The 24,405-nt window shown below is 38.8% G+C and overlaps 1 protein-coding gene across 1 annotated transcript in view; it reads left to right on the top strand.

Moving 5' to 3' along the window:
- PIEZO2 (piezo type mechanosensitive ion channel component 2) overlaps positions 1-24,405 on the top strand; it is a 322,465-nt gene that overhangs the window by 145,303 nt on the left and 152,757 nt on the right. Inside the window, exon 4 of the mRNA XM_059815888.1 lies at positions 8,148-8,190. Coding sequence (XP_059671871.1) covers positions 8,148-8,190 — 43 coding nt within the window. The remainder of the gene's footprint in view (positions 1-8,147; positions 8,191-24,405) is intronic.

Raw genomic sequence — 24,405 nt, 5'->3', positions numbered from 1 at the left:
GGTTGCTCCTCAGAGCCCTGACACCCTTTTTGCTGTAAAAAAGAATTAAGAGATTAGTTATATCCATGGACCGCCTGATTCTTTCCCACTTTACTCCTGCAGTGTGACTTTGTGCTGGTGACCTACGAAGTTCTGCTTTGCACAGTGCGCAAAGTCCTTTTCCTCATCCTTTTTTGCGGTGGTCTACTGTCATGTGGAAAGGGGAGCAGCTGTATTTAAAAAAACAAAAGTAAAAGACACCAGAATGAATTAAAATCTTCAGTATCCTTGGAAATTTGGGTTAAAACCCACCAACCAACCATTACAGCAAACGGCTAGATAAATAATAGATTAAACAACAACAAAAAAGCTTTCCATTAACTACCTATCTCAGGTTTCATCTGAAACACATTCCCCAAAGACTTTCTAGTGTTGTGGGTTTTGCTGTTTTGCTGCCTTGTTCAGGAAACAAATTTGAAATGAAATGAGGTTAAAATAAGAGTGGTTTTAAGCATGTGTGTGTTGCAGGGGAAGATTGCCTATAAGTGTTTTTGATATACTAGTTCTAAGCAGACAAAAGAAGTCATTATTCTTATAAAAACTATGGCACCTGTCAGCCTTGTGAAAAAGCTGACTGAAAAAAAAGGTGAAGCAAATCAGCCAATTTAAATTGGCTTTATTACCTGTGTATCATTTTAAACAAATATGGCATGGAAGAACAAATGTAGAAAGTACTTTCCCAAATTTTATTTTTCCAAGTTATTACTTCTTCCACACACCTCTTAATCTGCTGTTTAATTAGCGAGTCATCCTCACATAAAATAGTATGTGTAATTCTCATATAAAAATACATAAACTTCACATTTAAAACAAGCTGTGTCCCATTTCATGTTTTAAATTCTGAAACTTTTTCTTCCTCTGCTCCCACTCTCCCCAAATGAATTATCCACAGAACACTGGACCTCAGTACTTTATTACTGGGGTAGAAATACTAGCAGTTGTTTACATTACTGAAAAACAGATTTTCTTTTACTATTCCTTATTGCTATTTGTTTCCATTTCAGACAAACTATGGAAGCCCATTAACATAATGCAAACCTTTCCAGTTATTTCTATAAACTTTGAATCAGGCTCAGAGACACTGGTCTTACCATCACAAAAAGTGAGCTAGGATCTGTCCCTGCCTCCATTTGGCACAGTCTGACCAGCGAGCAGCAAGATGCCGGATCACTTACGTCCCAGGTGCACTAGGGAGTATTACACATCGTGTTATCTACCTTAAGTTATATGATCAATTTTTAAAACTCTCCTCCCCCAGCCCTCCAGTTCTGGTGCTAATAAAGATCAAAACAAAGAATATGGATTAGGCCGGTGGAGCAGCTGCTTTTAGGGTCCCCACTTATATGTGGGAGCTTTGCTGAGCCTTCTGGGCTCTCAGAGCTCCCAGGGAAGACACAGACTCGAAGAGGTGACTGCCAGATACAGCCGTTAATCACTTTACCATAGCTGCTGTCTTCTTAATACTCATTTTAAAGCAATATGCATCTCTGTGCACAAACACAAACATAGTATCAGTACTATTGCACTTTGCTCTATATTCCTAGTCTGCTCATTTTATTAGTAAAAGTTCCCACTCATTAAAATCTCCTTAGAGGAGAAGTAGTGGTTTTGATGATGATTATTTTTCTGGTTAATACTACTTTTTTAATAGGAGAGCAATTTTTGTATCTCACGATAATAATTTAGTATTTCCCTCACAGGAGAAAATACACAATAAATCTTTCCCATGACATTATTGTGTAGGGATCAAATTTGTACTCTTTATTCAGTCAGAAATCTGTTGAAAGCTGGTATGAGTGGAAGGCAAGTAAAGACTTGCAACGTCTGGTCTTTGTTCTTGGTATGACCTCTTTCTTGGTATGTATTCAGTAAACACTTTCTTCATGTAGCCATAATCCTAGACCACTGGCCCCCCACTTCTATTTTACTGATGGTTTTAGTCTCTTCAGTATGCACAGCATACCATAATAGCCCAGATTTTCCCTTATTCCTTCTCCTTGAGAGGTTGTTTTAAAAATGAAATAGTCTGCTGTTGTGCCTTACAGAACTGGCTGCCTGGGGTTTTGTGGGGACTGTGGCTGTGGTGAGCATCCAGTCCAACCCTGCTTGTACATCAGGGCAGTAGAAAGGCTCCTGCTCGCTGTAGCATATGGAGTACAGCCCAGAAAACAATCCTAAGGGTGAGCACCCTGACCTGCCCCTTCAGCCCTCAAGGTGACTGTAGCTGGAAAGCTTTTCTGGGGGGCACTCCAGGACTGGGACTGGGAGTGGTGGGGTGAGCTGCATCTGCCTTAGCAAGCAGCACAGCATGATAGGAGTGAAGCAGTTAGTGCAGAGTCCCCGGCTGCCACACGATATGTGTTTTGAGTGAGGTTTACTGTGGATTAGCTCTGGTCTGGTCATGCGGACCAAATGCCCATTAGTGGTTGAAACACAGCAGTTGTGTCCTTGGGGTGCGATTTAGTTTCATGTGAAAGGAATCCAGTTTGTGCACTCGGAGATTACTCTGTCATGAAAACCAAAGCATGATAAGAGATTTGCTCAAGAAACACTCTCCGGTCTGAATTAAAACACCAGCATGGACACAGCAGAGTAGTAATATGCCATATTGAGAGACTTCATTTTAAAAGAAATTCACGTCATTATCCCAGATGATATAGTGTGGTGATCAAATTACAAAGTGATGAGTGCAGATGCAACCTAGGTAGTTTGAATCAAAGGAAGAGGAAGTGTAAGAGAGATTTATTTCTCAAAATAGACAGATAGATGCGAAATGCCAAGGTAGCATTATCTGATGCTACTTCACGTGAGAGAAATAATAATTTCTGTAAGAGGCATGTTGTATGTAACTAGCTTTTGGATAGCCAATGTACAGGTAAGTGCTAATAATCTTTCTATGGTACTGTGCAGCAGGTAAGAAAAAGTTCTTTCCTATGCCACTTGCATTTCTGTAGTCAAAACTACTAGTCTGTTTCATAAAACCAGTGGTTCTATGTGGATTAAAAAGAAAAAAGTAGGATTTCTGAGAAAACATTATTTATTTGGGGTTTTTTGGGTGGGAGAAGATAGACGTTTGCTACTGGGAACAAGCAACTGGGAAGATTTTTAATAATATATGAAGCTGCTGAAACCAACACGTTCCAAACATGGCAGTTTTTATCAATTGCAGTTGTGTACATTTCAGCTAGTTAGTAATACTGGTTAGTAACTAGTTAGTAAGTACTAAGGTGATGCAAGAGAATATACAGCAGAGCAATGATGTTCCCCAGTCCACTGAAAACAGTCTGTGAAACCTCAAATGGTTTATATGGTACATGTGTCTCTACTGAAAGAGAAGCTCTAGCAGGACAAGCCAGTGTGTTCATCCAGATTGTTGAGAGTTTTTAGGTGTGGATTCAGCTACCCAAATCCCCGACTAGTCCAGCTGGGCCAGACTCTGTGAACTTCTGCCCTGCTCTCTGCTAAGTTGTTTGAGAAACAGAGTTGAGAAGTAGGATGTACAATGGAAAGGTTTAGCAAAGTGCTTCTTTCCATGTCTGGAGTATTCTGTATCACTGTTTTGTATCTCCTGAATATGTGAAAGTTTTGGGGTGGTTGTGGTGGGTATTTTTCTGGTTTGGAGAATACTAGTGTCATAGGCTTCAGATCAAAATTTTGAAATTGGTAGGAATATTCTGACCAGTACAAAATCAGCAGTTCCTCTGAAACTCTTTTCCTTCAAAATATTAGAGAAAAGATCAATGCAGTTACTATTCCAAGAATATCTACCTGTTTCTAACATATCATAACAGGGTTATGTAGGTCATGCCTGTGTGTAACTCTCAGGAGCTAAGTGTGACTATACTATGTCTGATACCTTGCTAGTTCCTTCAGAGAGCCTGGCTGACTCTCTGTGATACCCCATAAATGGGATCCAAAAAAATGTTTTACCTTTGAGTTGATGTAATTTACAGATGTTTTGTCCTAGTCCAGTCATTGAAGATCTTCATATTATTTCCATTGTATACTTGAATTCTGACAGGCTCACTTAATGCTTATTGAAAAATGTCAAACAATTAAGTGGTATTGAACCAATCTTTTGGTTCAATTAAGTCGTATTTTTTCCCTCTGGTCCTTATGTCAGATCACAGTGAGATAAGAATGCAAGAATTATTATTCTTACTGTCAGAAAGCCTCAAGAGTAGAGCCAGACACAGGCCTGTGGTTCTTAAAGTAGCCACTAACTCTGGGGAAGTGAGAAGGTAGCAGGGCTATGGGTAATCACTGCACACGGTCATAGGGACCACAGGATCCATAGGAACCTTCATGCATACCTGCATGGGGATGGTATAGGAGGCATGTGTTTTTGCTGTGTATTTACAGTGCATGCCAGACTTCTCCCTGAACAGCTACAGACCTCTGCTGTAGTGGCAGATAGGGCTCAAAATGAATAGTTGTGCAACCTCTGTGAATGGCTGAAAATCATTTACCTAATATTTTTCTCCAACATTGGACACGTTTAAGGTTCAGCTAGACAGGGTGCTGGGCCATCTTGTCTAGACCATGCTTTTGCCAAGAAAGGTTGATCAGATGATCCTTCCAACCTGGTATTCTATGATTCTATGAATATGTTACTCTGTGTTTCTCCTAAGCCTACCATCGCACTTCAGCAGCTAGGCAACTTCATGGTTTGTAAAGGTGAGCAGCCTAGCTGTGGATTATGAGTCCTCTCATTCATAGTAAGTTTTTAATTTTATCTTATTAAATCTTATATTCTTATACTCTCATTCTTATGCTAGTATTTCATTGAGTGCATATGCGAGCATGATGTGCATTTTACCATTGCTCCTAATAAATGTGAGCAGTAATTCTGGAAGTATATTATGCTTCATCTCTTTGAAGAATTTTAAAGCTAACGCTGTTAATGTGAAACAGAATCTGTTGAACAGATGGGAATGGTCAGGCACTCTGGAACAAATATTTGGAACAAAAGTGTAATTACATGGGTACCAAATTAAGGCATTCTTATAAACAGTTTTGGTATTTTTGACATGGTGGTAAAAAACAGAAAGCAAAGAGAAGCCGAATTAACTTAGCAACTGAAGTGTAGCAGTGGCTTGATTCTGAAAGTCGACAGGTGACTATTTTCCACAGTCCCAGCAGAGAGAAAGACTGAATTGAATAGCCAAATTCCTATGGATTTCTTTGGGAGCAGGATCAAGTCTTTAATTCGTGAAAAACTCCTGTTTTGATTTTAATGAAAGTTACGTGACTTAAATCTTGTTTAATGTTTTGGAAGCACCGAGTAAGGTTTGAATCAAATAACAAGTTTTCTAGACTTTTAATAGCGTTATTCTTCTTAGAGCTGCTGTTACCTCAGGGTATTTACTTTTGGCTGTTAGTGCAGTGTAGAAGTTGATACTATTGAGAATGGAATTGGCTAATCTTAAAACAGAATGTTTAGATCATAAACATTTTAAAATAAGACTCCATAAAAAAGATGTATATTTTTTTAATATGAAATGTTAGTTGTGTTCTTGGCAGGCTTTGCTTCAGAGGAGTCACATGCATTTCAAACAGTGTTCTGCTAGCCAGCTGCAGCCAAAAGATTATTTCAAACAAGTGGAGACCCAATTCCCTTTTCTCTTTTGCTTTTTTCCTCTCTCTCTCTCTCTCTCTGTCTTCTGTAGGACTCTCTATATATCATACAACTGAAGTGTAGCCAATCATGGGGTGAAAAATTCATACAACTAGTGTACAGAACAGTGGAAAGCATAGCAACACTGACTAAAGAGGCCAGTACTAGTCTGTGCTTTAAGAAGTACTGTTGAGATTTCTTTTCTTCAACACTCTTCAAATCTTCAGACTTCAAAAACTGTTGAATACTCCTTCAGAGCCAGCAGGATTGCATAAAATATATGGAGAATTGCGTGTGTCTGCCCTGCACTTACCTTGTCTGCTTTGGACTGAATGGGGACAATTGAAACTGGTTTTACATTGATCACTGGCTGTAGCTGTAACAGTCCTGATAAGCTTTGTGTCCATTGCCCTAAAGAATGATTAGAAAAGGTTTTAAGAGCCCTTTGCTGAAAATATGTGTGTGACTGAAGTTTGAAGCAACTGGTGGTGAGAAGTTGAATGAAGGAGTAGTTTCAGAAGAATATAATGTGGTGACCACATTTGGAACCAGCCCTGAGCCTACCCCTTAGCCAACCCAAATCCTTCCTGTATGGAGTGAAATGTTGGACTTCGGTTGATTTTAGGAGCATATACGTTAATGTAGTTTCTTTTCCTCTTTCTAAAAAACAGAGATCGTACAAGGAATTTATTTTCTGTGGGCCCATGTTAAATTCATTCTTTGTGTGTCCAGCTAGGAACTGTGAAGGAAGCCTTGCATGACATAGGCCTATAAGGAGATTAACTTTTTGGGTTTTATTAGTTTCAGTTTTTGTTTGCTCAGTCCGTGATTTGCAATCCAGACAGATACTAGATAATATTGTACAGAAAAATTGTATCATTACTTTAGAAATTTGCCACATCCTCCTTGGGCTAAACTTGAAAGTTTAGTCAATTGAGAAGAAAGAATTCTCTTGCTAGGTTTAAAAAAGCAAAACAAAAAACCAAACCCTCAAACGCAAAACTTCTTAGAAGTTGAGTTTTTAGATTCTTATCTAGATCGGCAGTAAGTGTCCTGAATTCAAAGATGAAAGGTCTTACTCAAATATTTAGCATATTGCAGATTAGAGATAAATACCATACTACAAACACAGCAGGTCATTGATTTCTGAGCTGATACATTTAACAGAATGGAAAGGTAATGACGGTAAGAGATACATCTGCAGAGGTTTTTCTGACTGATAATATTGTGTCACCACTTTTCCCGTACTAATTTGGGAAGTAGGTCTTGGATTGTCAGTAAAAAGAATCTAATCTGTGATTTTGTTATAGTCTTTGTACAGGCACTCGCTGCACAATATGCATTTAATCCTGAAATTCCCCAGATTTAAACCAGATAAAGTTGCTTTCCTTCATGTCTTTCTGCTCTTTTTAGTACTTCTCGGCAACGTTGCTGATTATCTCAGAGTTTCTCTGGTGCTACTAAATGTCACTCATGGGGAATCTGTTTGTTCCTGATTTATATTTCCTTTTAGGTGACGTACTGCATCAGCAACAACAGTTATTGTCACTTCTCTGATTTCCATTTAAGTACAATGAAGCATTCAAAAAGAACTGTAGTTGCTTACATTGCATGCAGTACTGTTATATTTCCCACAGGAGTGTAAAAAGACAGAGAGCAAACTATGACCCAGCTTCATGTCCTCCTACACATCTACCTTGCAGACCTGCATGACTTGAGATATCTGTGCTCTTCATAGCATGTATGTGTAATGGTAGCAAGAAAGAGACTGGCAATAAGCAAAGAACTACCAAGAGCTGAAAACTGATCACCTAATGCTTGCAGTGTGTGGGGGGTTGTTTTTGAGAAAATCTAGGTAAAACTTGTATTAAGTGAATCAGAAATACTGAGGGCAATTATTTGGATGAGTCTGCCCATTTGAGTAGTTTGTGGGGCTGAGTCCTTGATCTTTTTGAGATAGAGTCCTTTGCAGCTGTTTGTATGAGTATGAAGGGTTAAACAATAAAGCAGAAATACATCTTCATGCCTTTGCTTAAAAATAAAAGGGCTGGATTTCAGAAGGAGCTGTAAAGCTTTCAGCAAGAATCAGGCAAACACTACAGTAAAATGAAAAGCTGAAATGCGAAGAGTGCGTGATGTGAGATGCCAGCTCAGCGCTTTCAGGAGTCATGTACAGATCACATTGCTGTAAGAGAGGAGACCACCCTTGGAATCGCAGTGAGCTGTAGCAGTGACCAGCTGCTTTGCAATGTAAACGAGTTATATAGGCTGATACCCCTCCACACAGTTATTTCACCTCACCCTATGGTAGCCTCTCTTAACAGTTCTTCATTCTGGGGAAAACAGATGTTATTTACAAGTACTTTTGTAGGGGTGGAAAAATCACCTTACTATACAGAACCCAGCTGCACAAGGAAAGGAGAAGAGTAAGGGTGTTCATACAATAAAAGTTCTTTACTGAGGGTGTTTGTTTTTTCTCCTCTTTGTATAGGTTCAACGTGGGAGAAAACATTACGGCAGATTGGTTTTGAAAGGTAAGCCATAAATTTATTTCCTTACCACTGCAAAAAGAAAAGGAAGAAAAACTGCATGGGCAAGTTTGCAGAATTATTTATTTTAGCTGATCGAATCTATCTATGACCTCAAATTTAGAGAGGAAGTCATGCAGTGTTGTGCACATATGTGTTCAGCTTTTCTGTTTATGTCCTCTTCTCTTTCCTCAGTCGATCTGAAGCAACATATTCACCATGTGAACTTGGCTCATAATGTTTTTTGCTGGCAACTATATAGCATCCTAGTATTAAAAAAGGTGACATATTATTTGGGCAGAAGTCTTACTTATGAATGAAAATATTGCTCTCGCTCATATTATTTTTTCCATGAAACTTCTAACCTGTGACATACTAGTTGACAAAAGTAAATGAAGTTGAAAGAGGACCAAAGCTGGCAGAGAGCTATTTAGCATCAGAGGAAAATTCAGAATTCAGCATTCCACAAGTGCAAGAACTTCTTGCAGCCAAACTTAACCGCAAGGTCATCATACCAGAAACATCTGTCTCTATTGGAAATTAAACTAGGCCAAGCCCAGTGAAGAGTGATCTGGTGTTGAGGTTTAGATGCTCAATCTCATGTTTATTCTTCTACAAGCAGAAGAATCTGCTCCCTACTTGAATAAAGTTTTACTGTTTTCCCTTAATAGAGTGGCTTGCAGGTGTACACCAATGTGATTGGGTTGCTGTTGACCAGGCAAGAAGGGATTTCTCTTCTTCATGTTGCACGAGTGCATACTGTGCATACTGCCTGGGGCACCTCAGCAAACCCTACAGACAATCAGGCTTTTCTGAAGTCAATAAATAGCCATACAAATCATATGAAATAGAAAATTAATTACTTGCTTCCTTTCTCACAAATAGAAAGCAAGCTGCATATTTCTTCCGACCTTTACCTTGCATAAAGTTTTTATTACAACAAGACTGATGCTTAAGTTTAATTACCCTAACTCCTACCTGTAATTAAGATTCTTAGATCTTGGCAGCAATATATGAAAAGTTTTTTTTCTATCATCCTTTTATAGGAGGAGTCTGCTTAACTAACACCACTTGAAGAAATAAATTTCTAAATACTTGCCTTTCTCTGATCTCCGTCTAAAAATGTGGCACCTGGGGATTAAGGCAATTTCTAAATAGCTTCCCAGTCTTCAGGAGTTGTACTACAGGCTTGTGGTTTCTGAAAGGTGGTCACCCATCTCTCTATAGGAACATGTGTTTGAGGTGTCTAAGGAGATGCTAATGTCCTAATGACTAGTAATTCTCTTGCTTTAGAAGGTGATTTTGAAAGCATCTATATTATGATCCTGAGTGAGTATGCACAGGGTCAGCCTGGTTTACTTTTTCAGTTAAATATATTAGATTTCCATGTTAGTCATTACATTTGCAAAAATTGAAGGACAGTGCTCTTTTCAACATAGTAGACACAGAAGTGCATGGAAAGATTATGTTTTGTTGTTATTTTCACAGCCATAAATATTACATTGGTACATATTATTTTCATTCTTCAAAGGAAACATAGAAAAACAAATCACTTTTGAATGTGACAAAGATCTGTCTTGGTGAAATTTAGCTTTTTATTGGTACAGAGCTATTTTCGTAGCTTTACAGGCTTGGGTTAGCTTAAAAGTAAAATATTACAGAACAATAAAAACACTTTTGCTCCACCAAATAATACATAGAGGTCAAATTAATTTCTGTTGTAAATCTCTTGATACGAGTAGACTCATTCCTGTGAAGACTTTGGCCAAATATTTTTAAACAAACAAACAAAAAAACCCACTTTGTTGCCATGTATTTTTATCACAACTTGAAAATCCAGACTTACCATTTTGTAGCTGAGGAAACATGGGCATTTTCATTTCCTGGCTTCCCACCAGTCAGAAATATTTTAAGTCTTTAATCAGATCACTAAATAAAAAAAGTCTCTCCTACTGTCCCATAAGCTTAAAAATGCCTCAGTAATATAGGCAACCTGAGTAGAAAATTGCAGTCTTTTATAGTGTCAATATTTACTCATCCTGGATAGGTTTCTGATCAGAATTAATTTTAAAATGTTAATGTCTCAAATTCTTAATGTTAGCAAGTTTTAGAATTTTCTTAAATAATTTTAACAAACATAAAGTGAAGTGTACTACTTAACCTGTAGTTTCTGTTAAACCTGTATGTAGATAGCATAAGGCATAGTATTGATTGAAAGGAAAACTGTGATTCCGTTTTGTTACAGCATCAGGGTAGGGCCTGTGGTTCATAAACATCACTTAAGAAGACACAATGCCAAATCAAGAATCAGACTAGAAATTCCTTAACTGTGACACCTTACTGGATGTTGTCTTTTTAGAGATCGAATGTTTTTAAAGTGTTTTTAACAGCACTGCAGAAAAAGTTGGGTATTAGTGAAAATTAAACATTCTCAGTTGCTAAGTTTGATATCATCGAGGGGTTCTTTTTAATAGGTTGTGCTTTTTTCTGAAGTTACATCCATTTAGGTTTCTTGATAAGCATTTCATTCAGCGTGATATCATACATGCGTGAAGGACACTACAGAAAAATATTGATTCTTTCATTGCCTCATTCTTCTTTTAAGATTACGAATTAGCACCTACGGGTGCTGTTTGTCTCCATCAAAATGGAAAAAAAAGTAGTTTTGAGGAGTGCTAGAATGAAGTGATACCTTGGGTCTATGGTTTGAAACTGCCAATGGAAAATGGTCAATTTTTTTAAGCTGAGTTCATTACAAGTTCTGTTTGTGGCAATTTCCAACTTGTGAGATGTTTCAAAACAACAAGGAGAATGCACAGTAGCTGTGTACGTGCAATGTATGTACCACATGAAACACAGAAAATTCTTAAAAGACTGAATTACAGCTGAGAACCCTGACTGAGAGGAGGCAAATATGTAGAACAGATTACTGTGCAGATCCCATTATTGCTATTCTAATTTGAAACGAAGAAAGGCTTTCAGATAGCACTTCTGCACTCTAAGGGATTGATTGTTTTCTTGGAGTAACTTTAACTGAAGCAGCACAGATGTTAGTTAGCACAGATGGGGTGAATATTTGAATGCACTTGGCTTGCCATAATCATAGAAGCAAATGTGTTCTCATATCAGCTTTTTCAGAGAACAGGCAAAGATAAAACAAGAAAAAGTCCTTTAAACAGTAGAACAATTAAGGTTTGGGGTTTTTTTAATAGTAAGATTCATCTTCTTACCTGTATTTTTAACAGAAGCTTTTTTATGATGTGAATATATCAGCAATAACAAGTTGTTTGACTAAAAAATCCATGTAACATACCTATGTTACTTCATATATATGAAGTCCAGTGTTAAATCCTTTATAGCAATATTTGCTTAATATCATATTGTATGTGATTGCTTAAGATCAGTATATATATATTTTTGGTTTTTTAAAGGTTGGAAAAGACCAATAAGATCATCAAGTCCAACCATTAACCCAATACCAACATGCCCACTAAACCATATAAACCATATCCCATAACTATATCTATATGTTTTCGGAACACCTCCAGTGATGGTGACTCCACCACCTCCCTGGGCAGCCTGTTCCAATGCTTCACCACTCTCTCAGTAAAGAAATTTTTCCTAATATCCAGCCTAAACCTCCCCTGGTGCAACTTGAGGCCATTTCCCCTCGTCCTGTCACTTGTCACTTGGGAGAAGACACCAACACCCACCTCACCCCAACCCCCTTCTTATGCCTTAGGGAATAGTTTCCAAAACAAACAAAGGGATACACGTTGCTATATGTAATACTTGGATGCGGGAAGTGCACTTAACTTGCAGCCACAGAAGTAGAAATCCCAGGTCTGCAGACCTCTCAAACCTGAGAGATGATTCTGGGGTGTATCACTACATGTTTTCCCTAGTCTTATTCTTTTCAGTAGGCATCCCTTTACGGCCACCGATAGAGACAGGATAGTGGGCTACATCTATGTTAGGTCTGATCCCGTACAGCTGTTCTTATATTATGTATATCAACACTAAGAAAAGAAGCAGCAGCAGCACGTGTTTTGCTATTTAAAAACATATTCTCTGCAAGCTGTTGACTTAGGCACACCTCAGTTAGTTGTGAAATATCAATAGCATTTAAATGTGTTGTTTGAGCAAGGTCATTCTTATCCAGCAGGAAGCAAGATTTTTAGATACACAAAAGGAAAGACATTCAAAGTAATATCCTAAGGAGGAATATGTCTTTGCTTAAAAACTGAAAAATTCATATAAAATGTTCCTCTTAACAGGCTGTTTTAGAGTAGACTGAGGAACGGGAGATGCGGACACTCAGTTTACATTGCAGAAAATTAAGCCCCGGTAATATACAGGTTATGTCATCACTGCTTTGTGGTTACATGATGTTTATACTGCAATAGTAGAGTGTTTACATTGCTGTTGTCTTCATATCCTGAAAAACATAGAGGCACCAAGAGATCTGACTGCGAGGCTTTTATGTAAGCATGACTTGTGAGCTAAGGGTGCTGCTTTTCAGTGGGAGAGAAATTAAAAATGCTGGAGCTTGAGTAAAGTAGCTTTATAGCCAGGAAATGACTGCAGTTAAGAGCTTTTCAATTAATTGGAGTATATGTGGGTTTGATAGATTTAAATGAAGGTCTTTATATTATTGATTGTTTTTTGAGACATTACAAATGAGCTAATTGTAACATACTATAGTAGTCATCACCTTTGTCCAAGATGATCTTGACTGCAGTCCCTGACTGCGTTTTCTGCAGAACATTTTGGAGAAATTTGGAGAATTATGAAAAATGTTAGCTTGTATTATGCTGTTCTACAAGAAACACGGTTTAAAGTGCTGAGCATGTGTGATACCTGCATGTCAAGCAAACTGCCAACATATTAATGAAAATGTCTGGAAAGCAGTCAGCTCTGTTCTACTTTGTTCCAAATACAACTAAAAAAGTTTTTCAGAAGGCATTGTTCATCTCACTGGCTTAAGATTTTTTCAGTCACATGCAGGATCCAGTGGAAATGGCACATTCAAACTCTCAAGTGAAATAGTTATGAACAATTAACAGTGACTGTGCTTGTTTCCTGGCTACTCTGGCAATTGAAAAGAGAGCTTAATGCACAAAGCCTGTTAAAATTCAAAAGGGAAGAGGATCGGGTCAGTCACTGAGCTGGTCTTCTCCTGTAGCGCAGTCCGTGGGGTCTTTCCAGGTCACGTCTGGGGTGAGGCTTGCAGCACAGAGCCTGGAAAGCCCCTCAGCCAGCGTTGGGGAAGCTGCCACTTCCACACTACAGAAAATTAAAACCAAAAGAAGGACTTTCTAAAAAATCTAAATTTCTCTGATTTGAGCTACCAGATGATGGAGTTTATGTCTTTCCCTGGTAGATTCAATAGTGATTACAGAAATGTCTTCTCTTGTTATGTATTTATCGACCTAGAAATGATCTAATAATTTTAAAACTTTAAATGGATGGTATTGGGCCTCTTAAAACTGATTGTCCTTCAGGGTTTCCAGACTTCCAGTCGTCTTCTTACTACTCTTCTCTGAGCTGTAATTTCTAATGTGACTAGTAACTATTCAGCTACTAACAATGCATCTATTCCCTTTTTACATTTGTTCCCGTGGTGTTTCTCTCATGTGTGTAATGCTTTACATTACAGTTCCACAAAACAGACTTAAGAATGATTTAATAACTGTTATTATATGTTAAGTAAATACCAACTGTTTTAAAAAATATATATTTGAAGAATAACAGATGTGTGGTTATTACATTTTTGGCAATGTTGGATAAGTATGTTTTTCATAATAAATAGCTGTTTCAATGACACAGAGGAAGGAACTTTTGAGCACCAATTTCTTAGTAAAACGTAATTATCTGTATAAAGAACTGAGTTTTCCATATTGAAGATACAACTTTTGTTTGGTTGATAGCTTCAAACTGATTCTGAAATTATTGTTATTTTTGTGGTATGCAAAAATTTCATATTAATTTGAAGTGACATGTTTATATATGCAAAAGTATGTGACACTACATAATGCCAATATAGCACGTCTGCACTATTTGTACAGCAGCAACATCTACGTAGAAAGTGCAACACGCAGCATCCCAGATTCTGTCTAAAGTAATGCTGAGGTTGATTGACAATGAAAGCTGCTCCTGTTAGTAAAGTACTGTGTATTGACTTGTAGGCTTGTTATGCTTTTTTAAAAATCTTTTTACTATTTATGAAGGATGAAATGGTAGTTGGGGATTGGTAGCTCTCACACTGCAAGGAAAGGAAAGCGAAAGGAGGTAGGAGCCAGGAAGGGAATAAGAGTGTCAAGGAAAGAGGAAAAGACCAAAAAAGATTGCTATGTCAAGGCTAGGCCCCACATAAGAAGATTGGCTCGTATTAAGATATATTGCAGATCTTCGCTGTATTTCAGTAGCTCCTTCAACTATTCTTCTAATCACAAGATGATAAGGAGGACAATCTGCATTGGTTTTGTCTGAATCAAAATAAACACATCAGCCCCACATGCCACAGGTAAGGAGACACAGCTTTCCCAGTAGATGCCAGAGCAAGTTAGCTGTCATCGCTGAGAGATGCATTTTTGTTCCTATGTTGGTCTGCGAGAGTAGATGGATGTCTGCTTTTGCAGCTGCTCCACACATGCCCCTGCTCAGTCTAGCCAAACATACTGTGTACATCTTCCCTAGCCCTTGCAGAGACTCAGAACTCAATTTCCGAAATCAGTCGTGACATGTGGTGAGCACTGGAATCCAGACGCATCAGAGGCACTTCCCAAGTGCCTCCTTTCAGGTCTACGTTGCTAATTACAAGCCTACTGGCGATCTGTTTTCCCTTTCCCCCCCATGCTTAGATTGCTTGCAACTTGCTGGGGTATTTGATTGGTGCTTGGCCAGAGTTTCAATGGGTGGCATGTAAAGAATAAACAGAAAGGAGGAAGTACCACTGGATTCTATAAATATTTATTATGCACAATTCTGGCTTGGAAATGCAAGTACCATATGGTTTTCTATAGTGGCATCCCCCACTCCTCCCCACACTCTTCGGTGATTTAGTAAAAAGAATAAATATATGTTTGAAATATATAAAGTCTTATCCTGATAGCATATTCCATAATTTCAAGGCCTTTCTTCAAATACAGCTGAATCCTATAGCCCTTTCTTGGGCAAGGCTCCCATTGACATCATTTTGGGAGCATTGCCTCAGCCAGGGGCTGCAAGAGGCTGCAGGGTCTGATCCTTGAGAGGTTATTTTAAAAGAAACAGTACAGTCTGAATGTTCAGTGGGTTTTTTTGCAAATACTGAATAATTTGAGTATGGGAAGACAAGGAAAAAGGGTGCAGTGATGTAATTGGAGGGACGTGAGGAGAGCCCTGCCAGGCACTTCTTTCACCATGTTGGGAAAAAATAGCCATAGAACCCTATGTGACTGTGTTGGTCTCCTGTCCCACAAAGCACTTAAGCAAGTCGTTAAGTTTTGAGCACCCAGGCGCTCCCCATGACTTTGGCAGGGTTCTCTTCTACAGCATACTGTCCTTTAATTGCTTCATATCAGAGAAATTAGATTAACTGATGTTTTGTTTGTACTTTCTGTTACTGTGCCCACCCTTGCCTCACATACAGTTTATAGCCTTCCTCAGCATTCTTGCCACATCTTTGTCTAATATATGATGCCCATCATACTGTTGTAGGAGTTAGTGAATGTGAATTTATTCTGCAGTCATTGCAATTACGTGTGTTCTTCGAATAATGTGGCAGATGAATGTAATGTAGGGAGCTGAGGAGATGGAACCAATTCCCCACCTTCCCTTGGGAGGCTGTGAGTAAAAGAGCAGTTCATTGCTTCTAACAGAACTGTCTTCAGGGTAATATCTCAGTTTAGTCGTTTTCTCTGTGTGGCTGTTACCTAATTGATAGGTAGGGATCTGGAGGCAGAGGACCACACCAGAAGGGCTTATTCATGTCCTTCCAGCTGCAACACTGCACTTCTTTTCTCAAGGGGCCATGGACGGTGAGTGAGGGGGGCTTCACACGCGTGTGCACTTGTCTCCAGGCGAAGCGAAGCACAGGGTCCTGAGTCCCGGGAAGATGGGGGACTGAGGTTGCTTTAATTTAATTTTCAAAGCTTCCCTCATTTTGTTACTTCGTGGTGGCCAGGATTGTAGAATTTGTGCATGTGTGTGCTGAAGTATTCGTGTTGTTTATAGTGTGGGAAATGGGGAAGAAATGTGTTTTCAGTTTCATTTGATATATACTGCATGCCTGAGGTTCTATCTTAAATTGAGTTTTCTTCGCTGCTCTGACAAAAAGTGAGACTTTGAAATAAAAGTCTGACTTACAGACAAAGCCAGGATAAAAATTGGATTAAAATTTGCAAAGAACAAAAACATTGTTTGAAAAGATAGGAAGAAAACTGAAGGGTTTTTTTCCCTAATTCTGTGTCAGCTGAAATCTTTTAGTCAGTATTAAATACTGAAATAGAAACACATGAAATCTAGTTTTAAACCAGTTTAACTTTGTGGATTTTATTCCAATGTCCACTTTTATTCCACTGTTGCTGAAAGCAGTGTGCAGTCAGTCCAGTGTGCTCAGGCACAAGTTACTGTGAGTAAAGCTTCTTCTGGTTGTCTGTTAACAAACAATACCCTGTTTTGGGCATGCTGTACTGGTCTGTGAAGTAACTTAATCCTGTTGCTCCCGCCGAGAAGAAAATAATTTCAGGCCAACCGCCCTCGCCCCTATAGCGAGCGTAATCTAAAATGAGATCAGAACTAGTAAGTCCCCTGTTTTGGACTGTTATCCCACTTACCAGTTGTGTTTCGTCGTGCCCTAAGAGCTGTGGCCTATGAAGAATTTCTGCTTTTAGCTACAGCCCTGGGCTGTATCCGTAAAGCAGGGTAGCCGTTCGCATTTCAGAGTGGTTTGGTTGTCGGCATGGAAGGACCTTCAGGGAGGCTCCATCTATCCTAAAGTCTCTCTTTTTGCTGTGTTTGGTTTATTTTATCCCTAGCAGCGTTTGTGTCAGCACTTTCTATGTTGAGCGAGCGGGTACCCTACTCTCCAGGGACAAATACAGCATCTGGCTCACTTAACTCCTGAGACCCCTGCTTAGAATTCAATTAATCTTCTGCTTATTCCAAGATACGGATTATATTCTATTATTTGCCCTGCAGAAAGGGATCTGGGGGTGCTGGTCTGCAGCAGGCTCCATATGAGTCAGCAGTGTGCCCTGGCAGCCAAGAGGGCAAACTGCATCCTGGGGTGCATTAAATACAGCATAACCAGACAGTCAAAAAAGGTGATTATCCCGCTGTATTCAGCGTTGGTGTGGCCTCACCTTGAATACTGTGTGCAGTTCTGGGCCCCACAATTTAAGAAGGATGTGAAGGTCCTTGAATGCATCCAGAGGAGGGCAACAAAGCTGGTGAAAGGGCTAGCAGGAATGTCCTGTGAGGAGCAGCTGAGGACTCTGGGTTTGTCTAGTTTGGAGAAAAGGAGGCTGAGAGGCGACCTCATTGCTCTCTACAGCTTCCTGAGGAGGGGACATGGAGAGGGAGGTGTTGATCTCTTCTCCCTGGGATCCAGTGACAGGATGCGTGGGAGCAGTTCAAAGGTGCACCAGGGGAAGTTCAGACTGGACATTAGGAAGCATTTTTTTACCGAGAGGGTGGCCAGACACTGGCACAGGCTTCCTAGAGAGGTGGTCGATGCCCCAAGCCTGTCAGTGCTTAAGAGGCATTTGGACAATGCCCTTAACAACACGCTTTAACTTTTGGTCAGCCCTGAAGTGGTCAGGCAGTTGGACCAGATGATTGTTGTAGGTCGCTTCTAAGTGAACTGTTCTGTTCTGTTCTGTTCTGTTCTGTTCTATTCTATTCTATTCTATTCTACTCTACTCTACTCTATTCTATTCTATTCTATTCTTTCCTCTACCAATGGTCCTTTTACTGTGCTTTTTAATCTTAAGCTAACTTTTAAATTTAAGCTAGTTATAAGAAAAACTGACTTTTGACAGATGTCATTTGCATAAGTTTTGCCATTTACTATCCTATCTTTTGCAAAATAAACACATATCCTTGTTAACAATTGTGTCATAGAATATTTTTTAATATATTGCTAGTGATGGTTTTGTAGCCTTTGTGCTGCACACCTGTAAGACAGTAAAGAGAGATGCACCAAGTGAGACTTTTTCATAGAAGCTTTTCAGGAGATGATCACCATGTGGCTAAAAACAGTCTAGTAATTGCTTCCTTACTTACTGGATTTTCTCAAAGCTGTCCTTATTAGAAAAAGTGATAAAACTATCTATCATGAAATATGTAAACATTCACTAAATAACTTCATTTGTTTTGAGCAGATTTAAGAGATTTTCTAGGTTTTAATCCCCTGTTTTTCTGTTTAAGCAATTATCTTAATGGTAACATAAACAATCTCTACCTAAATAATTATAGTAATCATGGCTATTCTCTAGAGTAAATCACTGTAATATGCCAAGAAAGGTATTTCCTCTAGGTTGATTGCAGCTACTTTGACACCTTCTTTTTAAACATTGAAAGCAGCAATGTGAATTTTCTAGATGTCTGAACACACAGTCTTTAATTATATAAGCAACTCAGTAGACTTCAAGGATATATCTCATGAGAGTAAACATTATGGAATGAAGGTGAAAATTGGTTGTTAGTGGCATAAATAAATAAACCAGATTTTAGAGAATATAGTAAATTCTGTAGAATTTAGGGAATTCTAAAGACAGAATTCAGATACTAAAAATCCAAGGTGGACATCACACCAGGTAGTCCAGAGGAAAATCACATTGCTTTTTATACAAGTAAATCACAGTTGTGTGATCACTCTGTTTTAATCCTCTACATGGATAGGCTAAAGGTCAAGAAGCCACTTACTCGCCGGAAGCATGACAGTCCTGCTTCCTGTTCAGCCTCCTGTGCTCCCACCAAAAGATCTGGTGTGCAAACATTCTGGAGGCAGAGCTCTTGCAAATAATGAATCTCTTAATCTTGTGACATGCCTGTGATAAATCTCAAGTTCAACTGTGCGTAGATGTTATTATATAGATCAGTGTTATTAATTACAAGATGCTTTATGAATAGGCAGGTTTGCCACTTTTTTCCTTCTCCTCTTCTTTTTTTTTATTAAATAGGTTTGTTGGGCCCGAGGGATCAAATTGGATTTATCTCCAGATCTAATAGAGGACCAGCAGTGTCAGTATACATTTGCCAGTGGTCCTACTTCCTCACGAGAGACTCAGTCTTACAGAGACTTGCAGTGATATCAAGACTGCTTGATCCTAGGCATGTTTTGGCCAATTTGCTGAGTTTGGCAAATGGGTTGTGAAGAGTCTCTTTTCTTTAAAAAAGGGGACTCTTGGATTCTGGGAACATTAAAAATCAAACAATTTAACATTGTGAACTATTTAAAAGCATCAACATAACATCTTTTAAGTGCCTGAGTCACTTTGGGAGTTGGGTTTGTAACTCAAGAATCCTTTTGACTCTTGAACATTTTATCTGTAATCTTTCTGTTGCAAGCACTGGGAACTTTGCTGAATCAACACTGCACTTCCGATTTTCCAAGTTAAAGTGCTGCCCAAATCTATTTCTACTGCAGTATTTCAAAAGCCAGAAACCCACTAATCCTTTTCCTTGTTCTTTTTTTTTTTTTGGTGATAAAAAAGATCCACTTTTGCTGGAAATAGTCTTGCCTTAGTCCTATGCTTCCTAATATGCCTGATCCTAACATAATAACAATTTCACTATATTAAGTATTCTTCCTTCATGCTTGCATATAATTTTAAATAGAAAACACTACAGGGGAGAAATCCATCTAAAACTTCTTCTCTTGAGCTGTACTGTAGTTAAGCATTACAGAAACTTTATAGTTGTTGCTTTTTCTTAAACCACACCCTGGGGAGCTCACCTTTTACATGGCTTCACATTGCAGCTTTCATACCTGTTTTAGCTTTTGTTCTTTAAGAGAAGTCAACTTTGAAATATACCCCATTTGGAGAAGTCTTTCAAACAAACCTGAAACTTATTTATCAGCATTGGTGAAGGTTGCTTACATACATCATAGTGTTTCTCTAACAGTAGAGCAAAGGTGTATTTAGAAGCCAAGCCATGTACTTTTATAATGTTACTTTCCAATGCTTGCAACCCTGGGGATAGTTTTTGGGAAATGGAATAATTTAATAGCCCAGGACAAAATAGGATTTAATACGGGCTTATCCCATGCTTCCAGTCTTAAAAGTATGTCTACTAGAGCAATTTGGATCAAAACAGAAATTCAAATTTTGAAACTGAGGACTATCTCTAATTATAGTGACTTTATAATTCTGCATGTTAAATTAAGGACAGACCTCACATACACAAGTCAGTTTAGGGGTGGGAAGTGTTGAATTATTAGCATGGAAATACAAACGCATAATTTTGGGGCCAGTAAAAATTTTGATTTCCAGACAGAATGTCAGTATCTATAATTGCTGAAAACTTGGCCACTGATTTGTGGCCTGTTTGAAAAATGTGAATATTTTCCAATATGCCTTTATTTTTCCTGCCTGTAAAGAGGTGTCTGGTACGAGATACACTCAGATGAAGACACCAAAGATATGTATGTTTCAGTACATAATATTGTTTAGCAAGAAACAAAAAATAATTTTCCTTTTCCTTGCTACATTGATTACTTCTTTTCAAGATATAAAGATAGACTCCCTGAAGTATTTTCATGGCTTTTCTGCTATTGTCAAACTTAAACTAACAAAACAATAAAAATTGGATGACAAAAATAATGATGAATAGCTTCAAAGTGAAATGATTTAAAATTAATGTTATTTTTTCTCCTGGTTTCTAACCTTTAGAAACCTCAACCTTCAGATGAGGGCTGAAAATGGATATGTGTATTCTTTGTAAGGAAAAGTTGGTGACTCTCACAGTCACGTGGCTGCAGAAGCTGAAACTTTAGGAAAACATAGGATCCCCAGTAAAGCTTTGGCAACTGTCAAGGTAATGTTTAGGCTGTGAAAGACTCTTTTGCAACACTAATTGTGTAACTACATCTCAGTCTTAAAAGGGGAGTGGTTTTAAGCTACCTTGTCTCTAGTATGCTAGCCTGATTTCTGCACTATGAGAATGAATTGAGAGACTGTTAGATACCTGATTCTGTAAACAGCAGACAACCAAACTGCCAGGGTGGAACCAGTGGGACAGTTTTTATATTTGTTCCATATTGCTGCAAATGGCAGCATATCTATCTTCTGTGTCTGTCATCTCTTCTTCCCTCCCCTCCCACTGTCACTGCAGTGCCATAAAATTTCTTTCTTCTGCTTCAGCATGTAAAAAGCTACTTTGATTACTTCTTATTTATTTGCTGTCTTCCTGTAGCTTAAGTGTATGTGTGTTTGCCATCAGACTGTATCCCCCTGCTATGTGATGACATTGGCAAGTGATTGCACAACCAAAAGATTCATTGCTATAGCAGATGCGGTTGTGAATGAACAGTCAAATCAGCTGTAACTTTTAAATTAAAAACTCATCAGTGAAGAGAATAAAGCACATGAATGCAAAAAACAAGGATAGGAAGTCGTACAGTGATATAAAAATAAAGCCTGATATAATTCAGAGGTGAAAGACTACATTTGTGGATTCTGTAATAGTATTCTTTCACATTCATTTAATAGTTTTCTCACAGCTAATGACTTTTTTTTTAAGTAAAAAACTGATTTTTTTGAAATAAAAAACTGATTAGCTCTGTATCTAAAGCATGTTCATCATGATACACTAGTTGCAACAACCTCATCGTGCACAAGTCCTAAAAGACATTTCAAGTGTGATGAAATACTCCTCTTTTTGAGAGCTCTGGAAATGCTCAGAGTGACTAGAAGACTAAGAGAAATAAAATCAGGTACATGAAGGCCTTTTCTATAGTAGCTGAATGAACAGAAAATTTTAGTAGACTTTGTCTGTATTAAAAAGGAAAATTATTATTAAATGCTCTGGGCAAATGGTGAGCTAATACGAAAGAGCAGTGTAAACTCGTGAATAATTAATCAGGAAAAAAGAGAGGAAATGAGTGAGGTTTCATTATTTCAGAAAATAACATTTGTGTTGAAAAATTAATCTAACCCTGGAAGAGAGCTCCATATTATAGGGTTTTTCTAATTTTTTTGACATGAGTAAATGTTCTGTACTGACTCTTCCAAGCAGCCAGTAAATATTCTTTCCCATATGCATATGATGAGAAAAATGGAGTGTAGGTTAACACCCCCGGTTCACTGGGGACTCATGTGGCCTCTGCACACTGTCAGAACACAAAGGAATATATACTGTTATTGTGAAATCTGGATGAATTATGGGAACTTACTGAGAAGCCAAGATTTCCATTCATGGGCTACCATTCAGAGGAGAAAAAAGACATGTGGGAGGAAAGAGGGGATGCAGGACTTGATGCTCACATCTGCTCCAGTTCAGTGCTGCTAGAAATCAGATCAGTCTGCCCCCATATTTCATTTCCTTCTGTAATCTTGACCAATAATTTATAATTGGTATCAGCTGATCATCTGGCTCGCTCTTTCCATGGCAAAATGAGTGAGCAAAGAACTTTATCCTCCTACTCTTTGCTGTCCAAGGGACAATAAAACTTTGAAAGACAAAGATCTCTATTAATTTTTAATGAAGTCTCTGAAACATCCTCCTAGTCAATCTCTTTTCATTATTTCTGGTATGCCTTGTTTTTTTGGGAAACAGTGCTTTAGGAATGCACGTGAGCTGAGATACAGCTTTGTTAATCGCAGCATTATTACAGTTTTTTTACCTGGTGTATCAGCTTTCTTCAAGTCTGTATTCTAGGTGAAGGTGCTTGGAGAGGACCTCTAGAGAGCAGTTCCCAAGTTGGATATAACACATATGCTGCCACATCCCTTTGCAAAATCATGCTCATAGACCAGACCCTCGGCTCTAGCTGCTCCTTCAGTCCTGTCACCACTCTGGGACTTTTGATGATGTTTTGCAGAAGTGACTGGTACAATTCCAACAAGAGGAGTCAGGGAGGTTTTTTATGCCATTCCCACTCCTATCTCATTAGGAATGGTACAGGCTCTAACTTAGCAGCTTTTCATGGCGCACACTTCAATTTTGTGCATGTTTGCAAAATGTTGATTGCCCATTCAGCATAATATGGCATATTAATAATATGACCATGTGAGGACAGTTTTAATTAGTGAGCAGAAAGAGGGTGATTCCTCTTGTTAGTACGTTCAGCAAGAAGTCCGAAACCCAGTAGGTCAAAACTGGATTATTTTTAAGGTAGACTGCATTGTAGTCTGTGGCAGGAAGATGACAATAATTAAAATCAGTGCTTTCAGAAAAAAGTAAGATACTGTGATGCACTTAATATTTCCTGCTCTATTTAGCGTTGGTGCGGCCTCACCTTGAATACTGTGTGCAGTTCTGGGCCCCACAATTTAAGAAGGATGTGAAGGTCCTTGAACGTGTCCAGAGGAGGGCAACAAAGCTGGTGAAAGGGCTAGCAGGAATGTCCTGTGAGGAGCAGCTGAGGACTCTGGGTTTGTCTAGTTTGGAGAAAAGGAGGCTGAGAGGCGACCTCATTGCTCTCTACAGCTTCCTGAGGAGGGGACATGGAGAGGGAGGTGCTGATCTCTTCTCCCTGGGATCCAGTGACAGGATGCAAGGGAGCAGTTCAAAGGTGCACCAGGGGAAGTTCAGACTGGACATCAGGAAGCATTTTTTTCCGAGAGGGTGGCCAGACACTGGCACAGGCTTCCTAGAGAGGTGGTCGATGCCCCAAGCCTGTCAGTGCTTAAGAGGCATTTGGACAATGCCCTTAACAACACGCTTTAACTTTTGGTCAGCCCTGAAGTGGTCAGGCAGTTGGACTAGATGATTGTTGTAGGTCCCTTCCAACTGCTCTGTTCTGTTCCGTTCTGTTCTGTTCTATGCTATCCTGTTCTAGTAGGAGACTTTAGATTTTCAAGAGAGGGAGCTGTGGAAGGGGCTCATTCAACCTAGCAAATAGCAGAGCACATTATACCTGTTTTCATCTTGATACTTCTCTGCCAGCCCCCTCCACAAGAGTGTTATACTGGCTCTATATTTACGTCAGGACAATTCCCAAATCCCACAGTGGCAGCTTTTAGTCTTTTTTATGCGACACCAGTGGTTAAAAAGACTTAATAATGCTCA

The sequence above is a fragment of the Gavia stellata genome, chromosome 3 (assembly GCF_030936135.1).
Source record: "Gavia stellata isolate bGavSte3 chromosome 3, bGavSte3.hap2, whole genome shotgun sequence".
In the NCBI taxonomy this organism is placed as follows: Eukaryota; Metazoa; Chordata; class Aves; order Gaviiformes; family Gaviidae; genus Gavia; species Gavia stellata.
The sequence above is the reverse complement of the archived record's forward strand: the minus strand, read 5'-3'. Positions and strand labels throughout refer to the sequence as shown.